The sequence below is a fragment of the Vigna radiata genome, chromosome 1 (genome assembly GCF_000741045.1).
Source record: "Vigna radiata var. radiata cultivar VC1973A chromosome 1, Vradiata_ver6, whole genome shotgun sequence".
NCBI lineage: Eukaryota > Viridiplantae > Streptophyta > Magnoliopsida > Fabales > Fabaceae > Vigna > Vigna radiata.
This window is the reverse complement of record NC_028351.1, coordinates 4,780,260-4,790,791: the sequence shown is the minus strand read 5'-3', so window position 1 is coordinate 4,790,791 and position 10,532 is coordinate 4,780,260. Positions and strand designations below refer to the sequence as shown.

The 10,532-nt window shown below is 31.0% G+C and overlaps 2 protein-coding genes across 5 annotated transcripts; both read right to left on the bottom strand.

The window, feature by feature from the left end:
- Nucleotides 1–768: 768 nt before the first annotated feature.
- LOC106756188 (protection of telomeres protein 1b) lies at nucleotides 769–4,040 on the bottom strand. 4 transcript variants are annotated; one of them, XM_022782274.1, is made up of 10 exons: nucleotides 3,846–4,040; nucleotides 3,301–3,437; nucleotides 2,991–3,183; nucleotides 2,832–2,896; nucleotides 2,572–2,660; nucleotides 2,021–2,302; nucleotides 1,864–1,940; nucleotides 1,707–1,768; nucleotides 1,431–1,583; nucleotides 769–1,209 (listed from the first exon to the last, which is right to left on the bottom strand). In XM_022782274.1, the coding sequence occupies exons 1-10, from the start codon at nucleotides 4,000–4,002 to the stop codon at nucleotides 982–984; spliced, it is 1,443 nt and encodes a 480-aa protein (XP_022637995.1). In that variant the 5' UTR covers nucleotides 4,003–4,040; the 3' UTR covers nucleotides 769–981. The 4 variants fall into 4 exon arrangements, with proteins under 4 accessions (XP_022637995.1, XP_022637997.1, XP_022638002.1 ...); XM_022782276.1 differs by having other exon boundaries at nucleotides 1,707–1,765; XM_022782281.1 differs by lacking the exons at nucleotides 2,832–2,896; nucleotides 2,991–3,183.
- Nucleotides 4,041–5,036: 996 nt separating this feature from the next.
- LOC106771134 (phosphomethylethanolamine N-methyltransferase) lies at nucleotides 5,037–9,576 on the bottom strand. The gene is made up of 12 exons (XM_014657053.2): nucleotides 9,406–9,576; nucleotides 9,197–9,333; nucleotides 8,523–8,660; nucleotides 8,268–8,411; nucleotides 8,017–8,160; nucleotides 7,305–7,415; nucleotides 7,076–7,217; nucleotides 6,049–6,329; nucleotides 5,760–5,921; nucleotides 5,583–5,636; nucleotides 5,406–5,480; nucleotides 5,037–5,315 (listed from the first exon to the last, which is right to left on the bottom strand). Exons 1-12 carry the CDS (start codon nucleotides 9,413–9,415, stop codon nucleotides 5,217–5,219), a joined length of 1,497 nt encoding a protein of 498 aa, XP_014512539.1. The 5' UTR covers nucleotides 9,416–9,576; the 3' UTR covers nucleotides 5,037–5,216.
- Nucleotides 9,577–10,532: the final 956 nt, after the last annotated feature.

Below are 10,532 nucleotides of genomic sequence, written 5' to 3'. Positions count from 1 at the left end.
GTGCTTGAAACAGCAAATAAGGTTTAAAAAATTTGGTAAAAAAGACTAAAATCAGAGTTTTCTAAAGTTGAAGGACTAAATTGTACTATAGTTTGAAAGAGAGACTAAAACCAAAATCACCCCAAAGTATAGGGACTAAAAACATATTTAACCCTATTTTATATACTTTTAGTAAATAACTTTATTTTATTATAAGTATTATTTAAATTTGAAAAATAGTTTCTAAAATTAAAAAACAAATAATTTTATCATAGCAAATAATTATTTGAATTTAAAAAATTTAATTGCTCAAACAATAAAATTGAAAAATTATTTTTATTATAAATGATTATTTAAATTTAAAAAGTAATAGCTAAAAGATTAAAATTAAAAAAATAAAATAAAACATTAAATAAATGTATCATTTATGTGCTTGTAATTTCATGTTATTTTGTTTCATTAAATTTCTTCGCAATATTCTCCTGATAAAACAAATTGGTAATATTTGATAATAATAAATGATAACAAAGAAAGGAAAATGTATTCAAAATGACATCATAGCATATCGTATAGATTAATTTATTGATTAAAATTTTATAATATAAATTAGTGCAAATAATATATCAGCTTACTATATATATATATATATATATATATATATATATATATATATATATATATATATATATATATATATATATATATATATATATGACATTGATTTTATAGAAAATTATTACGGATAGAATATATTTACTTTAACAAACCAATTGGAAATAAGTTGCCAGTAACACTGCCTCTTTCAAGCTTGTGGATTCGTAAGAACTATGCAGATAGTTTCATGGTGAGTTCAATCATTATGATCTACCTGATGCTTTCAGATTTCCAAACAGTCTACCATTTGTGGCCTCAATATGTAACTTAAATAAACATTAAAAAACAATTAAACTCTACATATTCCTTCAAAAGGAAGCAAAAAACAGGATTCATAACATATCCATTCTATGATGAATCTTCCAGTATTTTGGTGTCAAATACTCTGAAATTTCTAGTGCCCCAGATATCATCTTCGGAGAGATAGTATGACTTTAGACAAACACAAACCCAGGGTGGATTTCTTGTAGTATCTTTTTCCCCACCAATGCTACCATTACTATCAGATACTCCAAGTAATCTATTCAGCTTCCTATTCCACTTTTCATCATCAGGATAACCATCAAAAAGGGTCACCTGTCATATATTATATTATCATGACAAGCACGAAAAAGAAAACAGCTAAGCAGAACGCAAACAAATAAGCATTTTGCAATACTAGTACAGGTAATTGCCAAGAATACAATTTGAAATCAACAATGGCCACTGAATAGTAAAGTGTAAAATCATTTGTTTAATGAGGGTGTAAATGGTGCCAAAAAGATCCTAAAATCAGGCAAGTCAAACTTTGTTCTTACCACATCCTCTTCAATTACATTAGCATGAATTCTGGCAGTTGAATCCTTTAATGTTAAACGCATTTTATATTTCTCCGTAGAAAGACAGAGATTTTCAGCTTTGCATGGTATTGCTGCTACCACCCGAACAATACACTTAAATATAGCCGTCACCTTCAACATAAAAATTTAACTATAAAAACAAGTAGTAGTAACACTCAAAGGTAAATAACATCAAGTAATGGAGAGTTTGATGTTAAGAGTGTAGGCTTGGGTGAAGAAAATAATTTACAGTACCTCTGAATGAGTGAGGACACTCATTAAAGTAACAGGTGTCACATGATCACGATGATTGACTGCTGTAAGAATAAAAATTAGTGTCATCTCATAAGAAAATCATAAATCCAAGTCAACATTCACGAATCAAAGACTTAGTGTGTAAAGAACCAGTTACCTGTAATTGGTAAAGGCTCAGGAAAGCTCAAATAAGACATTCTTCTTGATATTAAAGACAGTCTCTCATCAGCCAACCTAGACCAAAATTCGTAAGACACGTATATTAAGTTTCAGTAAAATGTAAACCATTTAGAGTCAACTAAACTAGCAACAACCTTTGGCGCTCCACAATGAGTTGATCTTCGTTTGATATATATCGAAGCTTTGTGTGACAGGTAAAAACACCATGCCATAGTCCACCATACAACTTAAGACGCAAATAAGTAATCTTGACCCATTTACCAACGGTTAGAAGGTGGAGATGACTCTTCTGAACACCTGTTTCAAAAACTATTCTAAAGATAGATCCAACCGTTGGCAAAGTACATAAAATTTCTCTTGACAAAGGTAAACGTTCCCGTTGTAAAGGAAGTGGATGCTTAAGTTCATCTTCTAGACTGAAATTCAGAAAACAACAAATTTATATTAGGCTACTCTCAATTAAAATATTATAATTTATACAAAAACCATACAATATTGTGAAACAAGCAATAAAACACCAAATATGACAATGTTATGCCTATTTCCAACAACTTGAATATGATATGACTATATAAACAGAGCACTATAAAGCAGTTAGAAGATATTAAATCTATCAAAACTCGGGATATACATTTGGGAAAAGAAACTGAATTAATAATTTAAAAGTAAAATAGCATTAACTCACTTTGAACATATAGCATTTGGTTGAGTATCGGTACCATCCCAGGCATAAATCACCCATTTATCTTTCGCAACATTACTATGATGAAGGATCTTAATGTGGAACAAGAAAATATTAAGAATAATCAATATGGTAAGTTGGTAACAACTAAAAGTACTAGCCAACTCTTAAAAAAAGTTCAAACATTTTAATTATTGTATTTATATGAAGATCTCCCAAACTCAATCATGCAAAATTTCAAAACTAGAAATCAGTTTAATCACCTTGCATGTTAAATTTGTGACAGTTTCTTCCTTGAATTCTCTGAACATGGGAAATTTTCTAAAGTCTACACAGTTCAAAACAGAAAACAAAATCAATAATAAATAAATAACTACAGAAACCCCTACGAGAAGATCTTCAAAGCTGAAATAATAAAAAACCTTCGTGAAGCTGGAAATTAACCAGCCATTTTCTCAGTTTATTTATGATTATCTTGTCTTCGTCTTTGGGTACAAAATCAGAAGAAGAAACTTGATAGGGGTCTAAAATATCATCATCTTTGCCTTTGTATAAAGCAAATGATGAAATTTTTTTCCAATAAGTGAGATTTACTTCTCCGTTGTAGGTATCTACCTAAAATAAAAAAGTTAAGAAAAAACAGGACACATGTATTTAAAAGCAAACCGATGACCAGAAAACAAAAGCAAACATATCTATCTACACATAAAAGTAAATACAATTAAAAATTACCAATATACTACGAAGTTGAATTATATCCCCAACCGCCGTCACAAGAGGAAGACGTTCAATATTTTTATCAAAAACAGTAGCAGATATGGTGAAATTGTGATGTGTGTCATCCATTATTCTGAGGTTACAACAATAATCTGCAAAGGTTTTTTAAACAGAAATAAATATACAATGTTTCATGTTAATAATAACTGGGGAGAGACATTAAAGTAAAGAACACGCTTGAAAGTAATAGTATTAATCCAAGGGACCCAAAACACAAGAAAAAGTTAAATGAACAAAAAATTGAAACTTTTCTTTATTATAAAGTTTCCAACTCCCCTCTCGTACTCCTGTAGGTTTTTTCTCATTCTCCTATTTTAACATTGTTTTGAAAACTAAGAAAAGTGAAAACTTGCTCAGAATACACTTTCACGATAAAGTTCATTAATCTACTACCAATAAAGTAAATGGCAGCCGTAAGTCTGGCCTTTTAATCATCATTGCCAGTTAAATTCGAAAAAATTCAAACGAATGAAATGCAGAAAATTAGGATTTAGACTTACCCGTGCCCGTGTCCCTGCCCTTTTTTTTCTTGGGAAATACGCGCTTTGTTTTCTTGGCAAATGTGGTTTCGATAACAGCGCCAATGACATTTACGGTGTTAATGACATTTACTCTCCGACTCAGATATTTAGAAAGATCTCGCAGTGGCACAACCATCTCGCAGTGACAACAAGATCAAATTATTGTATTTCTCACTCTCTGTTTCAGTTTGAGACTCTAAATCCTAAAAAGCTTAAAGCAAACCAATTTAATTCCTATCCTCGAAAAGTTTTTTTTTATGTAAAAATGTATAGTTAACAATTTTTTTAATAATTTTGTTACAATCGGCTTCAAATATAAAAACTAATCATAAAATAATAATATATAATTTATTTTTAAAAAGTTGTTAAAAAAAAAGTTAGTTATTGTTTATTATAATCCTTTAATATATTAGTTATTGTTAATTATAATATTAGAAACTTTAAAAGAAAGTACAGTGTTCATTTTCTCTGTTTACAGCTTTTACATGTTTTAATTTCGATTTAAAGAAAAGTGTTATAATTTCTTGTATCTAGTAAAAATTATTTTCTTATACATAATCTAAATTTCAATGTTAATAATGCTCACACTTCTTTCATCATACCTCTCCTCTATCAAATATCTTTATTTTTCTCGTTGATAAATATAATATATATAATAATTATTTAAATTTTAAAAATAATAATTAAAAGGATAAAATTAGAAAACAATATATATATATATATATATATATATATATATATTTTTAGGGTTTAAAAAAATTATTTTTTAAATTATACTGAGTGAATAACTTTTTTTATTATAAGTAATTATTTAAATTTGAAAAATAGTTCCAAAAATCATAAAAACAAATAATTTTATTATAGCGAATAATTATTTGAATTAAAAAAAATTAATTACTCGAATAATAAAATTGAAAAATTAGTTTTTATTATAAATGAGTATTTAAAGTTAAAAAGTAGTAGCTAAAAGAATAAAATTAAAAAAAAAAATAGAACATTAAATAAATGTATCATTTATTTTATCTAATTGATACGAAATCTTTAACGTTAAATTCTTTTGGTGTAAAAAAGACTATCTTTCATCTACTTTGATACAAATTTACAATAATATGCTTTAAATTGTGTATATATTTTTTATTCTTATTTAAACGTGTTCGCCTTGTGGGGAAATTATATTCTCCAACATCTTCACGCTCAAAAATTATCCAAATAAAATGGGATCAATCATTGTAGCAGATTCACGAATTACTGAAACCAATGCCAAGTTATCATCCTAAAGCTCTGGATTTTAAACCAACAATGACATAAAAAGTCAAATTACATGGAAAACTAGAGTCACAATAGAACATGTCATATTTTCTTGGCAATGAACAAGCCCCACATCTGCTCTTTAGATGCACCCCTGCTCTGCTTTGCCTTCCATCTTTCCACAATTTCATTGTAGTCATCCTGAAACCAATCAATCCAAACCTAAATCTTATTTAACAGAGAAACAAATGCCATAAAATAACTATCTTCACAACATAATCAAAAACCCACCTCGCCGAACTCACGAATGAAATCCTCCTTCTTCTTCTCAAGGGCATCTAACTCCTTCTCTAGTGTTTTCACGAACTAAACCGAACAAGTAATAAAGCTATTAGTACTTTATAATCAGAATCAAAGAAATGCAGATACTACGCAGATAGTATTATTATATCATAAGATCAGAACAACCTGATCAGTTTGATCTTCAACAATGAGATCATCAAATCCAGCATCCTCCAGCATCTGAAAATGATTTAGAAAAGAAAAGATTGTCAATAAGAGGAAAAGTTAACACATGATTTCGGTTGAAACCAAATGGGTGAAAGAGACGTCAGATGATGTCGTTGATAGCACAGCCAACAATACCTTCCCATACGTCGTCATGTCGTGGAGATAATATCCTCCTTTTTTAATGTACTCAGCAAATTCTGAAGACGGACTTCGAGTACTTTTGCAATAATCGGTTATCAGGATTTTTCCTCCAGGTTTCAACCATTTGTAAAATGATCTGAATAATGTTGGTTTATCCTGTATTGATCCAGAGTAATGTTAGTTTCTCCTTAGCATATCACATTTGATATTTACTGTATTTTAAGGTGTAACGCATAATACTACTAAAATCAACAATCAAACAAGAAAATGGACAGCCCCTTACTTTGACATGTAACATGGTGTCACGAGTGTAGATTACATCAAATGTATTGTCAGGATACGACTTTTTAAAGCAATCCGCGCAATCAAATTCAACAGCATAGTTCAGTCCGATAGCCCGTTCGATGGCAAGGGATATCATATTTATGGAGAGGTCAATACCAACAACCTCAACATCAAAATGTCCTGCCATGTAGAAATCACCACCCCCAACACCACAACCAACATCCAGAACTTTCTGACCAGGCTTTAGTCCTAGCTTTGACACAATTTCCTTAGTCGTTTCTGCCAAGCGGAGAAGCAGAACATCATAGGTTAAGATACATAGAGACAATTATGATAAACACACAGCACATATCCTTCAAGATTGTGACCATGACGATTTTCAGAAGAAAAAAGAAAAAAATACCAAAGTATCATACAATATTGAGCAATCTAAGAACGAGAGCAAAATTAGAACAACATTAAGTGATCAACAGCGTAAGATCTTCAAATAATTTTTACTAAAAAAACTACACTTAATATATGCTAGTAGAGAGAAAAGAAAATATGCACATTGATATGTTCATAACAACTGAATTTATTAATAAAAAGAGAATAACAATATATCTCTACAACAAAAATATATTAAATTAAGAAAAATGATGAAATGCCACATTTTGCAATAGTTTATGAAATAATCTAAAGGTCAAAAAACTAAATTAAATGGAGCTATCGTTGTCACCACACAAACATCTCACGACTGATAAACTACATTTCAGAATGAAGAAAAAAGGAGGGAATAATGAACAACTCTTTCTTGAACGGCATGGTCCCTCTAACAGATCCAGAATCATAACTTATCAAGACCTTGTAGTCATGGAGCAAATCACTACATAGCAATCAGCCAGTTATGTATAGTGGGTAAATGAGAAGAGGTCGCTCTTGTGGTCAGTCACGGAAGATCATACTACCATATCAGTGTTAAGGGAAAAGGAAAGATCTCTAAGCTAGCAATCCAAAACGAGAGAAAGAAAATTTGAAAGACATACCAAGTCCACCGGTGCTCACAAAGCCTGGGCCATACATCTGTTCATATCGTAAAATACTCTTATGACTGTATTCAACTCCATCCAAGAAACGTTGGAAACCCCTATCGCCTTCGGACTTAACTTTTTGCCATAACCAGCAGACCTATGCAACAAATTGTACACAGATACAGTCAGTCAATTGGGTAAGCAGAAATTAACGTTGCAAGAAATGGAATCCCAATTTTATTACCTGGTTTTGATTCTTCTTGTTTCTGACATAAGCTCCAATGCATTTACAGCCAATGAGAGACAGCTCAAAAGAATTTCCCATATCATCACTCATTTGGCACTCTTTAAAAACCTGCATGAGAGAAAGGGTTGAGAGATCCAAGTCATCAAAACCAAGGTTTTGTAAAAGGTTGCTACCTCTAAAATACAGAAATCTATTTATCTATGCCAAGTATACATAAAACAGAAAAATCTTGAAATCGTGGCATAAAGGATCAAAGACTTTTTTACTTGCAACAGGGAATGACATCTGTTTTAAGACAATTTTCAGCTGAGTTCGATTTAAGTTGCTAGCATGTAAAAATATTATTTTCAGTAAAGTCTCAATAGTTAAACTTACCCAATATGGTTCACATCGACTGGGCCCTTCTTTTCCATGAGTACTTAACCCAAACATTGTCTAAAAGAAATAGTAGTTTCAAAAGAACTTAACACGAGATAGACACTAAGTTTTGGAAAGGAACCCATGATCCATGGTCCATATTTCCAACCACAAAAACTCCCACTGAACAGGTTTGATTGCACTTTAAACTACGCTTTATTGAATTTAATCTAAAGGTTCTGACTCCATAAAATTAAAATCATACACTACAAATGAGCCCAAAGTTGATGTCCAACACATTTTTATTCAGACAGACTAAGGATGAGATGTAACCACACTCGGAATAGCAGACCTTAGTGTAAAATCTAGGTTCCCTGTAGTGAGTAGGGTTGTGTTTTCTCTTTGAATCTCCAGATTGATGGAAACAAGATTCTCTGAAGAATATATACCCACCATCTTTTAACCATTTGATCATCCTTTCAGCCAATTTTTCAACCTGAGGGATCAAGAAAAAAACAAACGGGTAACTCAACAAGGCCCGCATTGACAAAAGAATCATGAAAATTTTGCAAACTTATATTCTCTCAAATAAAGAAAACGGACCTCATTATCCGAAAGATACATGAGTAACCAATTCGAGAAAATCAGATCAACTGATCCTTCGGAAACACTATTAGACATGTTTGGAGATGTGACATCAGCACAGAGAAATTTGACATTCTTGTGGTGTCCATTGATGCTTTCATTCTGCAAAACATTGTGAAAGACCAGTGATTGAGGTTACTTCATAATGCGAGTATGTGTAAAATTGGCATGAATTAACCATATTCATTTTTGGAAAGACAAATTCCACAAGACCTTCTTGACTGCACTCTCAATGAAGTCCACAGCAAGCAACTGACCAGCTTTCTGAGCCAATTCACCAGTAAATCTTCCGATACCTGCTCCTAGCTCTATAACGGACTTGCCTTCGCATGGAGGTAATAGAGAAAGTACCTAGGCAAATAAAAATAAAAGAGTTGAGTTGCGTGCAAAAGCACGAACAGCTTGAAAAAAAAAAGGAGGGGTGGGAAATATAAGAGATATTGAGAAATGTACACAGAATTTTGCAACCCACTTTGCTGCTTGTGATACAAAGCAAAATAACAGGATAAGTACTAATTTAATTCACAGTCATAACCAAAAACACATATATGGCAACATGAAGAAGAGGGAATTTACTTCAGAAGCATATTATAGCAATGTATGAAAGATGGATCTAAAGAAAGAGGTGGCAAAACAGTGATCACTTTTGCTGAAAAGATAAAATTGCAGTTCAAAGTGTAACCCGTACAGTTTTCAAGAGCAGGGAGAAAAGACACACCACAAAATTAACAGAACAGCAGAACAGTTGTTGGTTTTGTTGGAGCGAACAGATCAAATCTATATGAGATCAAGTTGAAGGAGAATATTCCAAAATGTGTATGATGTTATTACAAGATGAGTGAAACAACGATTAAAGAATATGAGAGGCGAAGAGGGAGAGAGAAGACCTCGGGTCTCTCTTCCTTGTCGAGATGAGCGGCTTTGGAATCGAGCATCATTGCCTCAACGGACAAATCAGCGGAATGTTGAACCCAGTACGATTTCTGAATGTCACGCTCATTCACACCATTTCCATTTCCATTTCCTGCACAGAACTTAACTTCAAATTCTTCTAATGGAATACGAAAGAAAGAAGATGAGAAAACGGTGATCTCACCTGGAGCCATTGTTGAAGGAACAGAGAGCAAAAGAGAACAACAAAGAGAAGAAAGTGTTGTGATGGCTAAGTGCCTTCAATGGCGAGACGAGACCTTGAGAAACTCCTCGATCTTCGGTTGTTGCCTTTCCCTCTTTGCTGCATTACCCTACTTTCCTTTCTATCTCTTCTTTCTCTTCTTCATCTCTATATATAACACTTTCCATTTCCCTCTTCACAAAAAATATCAATTAAATTAACTTATTTAATCTTCTTCAAATATTTCTTTATTTAACCAAATAAACTATCATGTGACGTCGAATATACACCATGCTTTTCAGTGATTAAAATTTATTAAAAATTAAAAAAAAATCATATGTGATATTTTTTATATATCAGTAAAACTCTTATAACCCCCAAATCTCAAACTCTCTTCTTTGTTTTTAAAAAATTAATATAATCTCTTTTTACATTACTTTTAAGTTTTTCTCTTTTTATTTTTCTTAAAATATTATACAAGAAAATCTGATAAAAATCATCTTATCATTATAATATATTAATGAAATAAAATAATAAAATCTTGGATACAAGATCGAGATTGATTTTCATAATTTATATAATAATTTAAAAGGTCTAAAAACTATCATTCAGTTCAAATTTATTGTAGTTGTTTGTCTAATATTTTGAAACGCGGTTAATTCAAATTTTATAATACACATAACTTAAATTGGTTAAATTTTATATAAAAAAAACAGTACATAAGTCCTTTTCAAAAGTTAAATAACAATAATATTTGTAAATGAATCTAAAATTTGCAAGAATACCACTATACCAACTAATGTAGTTATTATTATTTTTTTCATTTTTGACAAATAGAACGTTGTAATAAAAAGTTAAAGATTGGTTGATGACTAGAAAAAATAGGTCATTTTTTGTTATTTCTCTTGGAAATTATGTGCAAAAACCCATAACAGCATAAAGTAAAATAATTGTAAAGAAACTCTAAAAAACTAGCAAATATGTGAAAGAAATAATGTTTTTGGACAGTTTTGAATCTGAAAACATGTGAATGAATGTTGTTTTTTCTGTTGTTGGAATCATATTCAAAGTTCACTTATTTATTCAGGAAGATAGTGCTTTTACTTTAA

Bases quoted from the DNA above. Each gene is read 5' to 3' on its own strand.
- LOC106756188 (XM_022782274.1), bottom strand. From the start codon at position 4,002: ATGGTTGTGCCACTGCGAGATCTTTCTAAATATCTGAGTCGGAGAGTA. The intron at 3,438-3,845 runs GTAAGTCTAAAT...AAACCTTTGCAG, and splicing joins GGGCAGGGACACGGGCACGG to ATTATTGTTGTAACCTCAGA. The intron at 1,941-2,020 runs GTTGTTGCTAGT...ATTTTGGTCTAG, and splicing joins CTCATTGTGGAGCGCCAAAG to GTTGGCTGATGAGAGACTGT.
- LOC106771134 (XM_014657053.2), bottom strand. The intron at 7,218-7,304 runs GTAATAAAATTG...TTTGTTGCATAG, and splicing joins ACAAGAAGAATCAAAACCAG to GTCTGCTGGTTATGGCAAAA. The intron at 5,316-5,405 runs GTGGGTTTTTGA...GATTGGTTTCAG, and splicing joins TCATTCGTGAGTTCGGCGAG to GATGACTACAATGAAATTGT.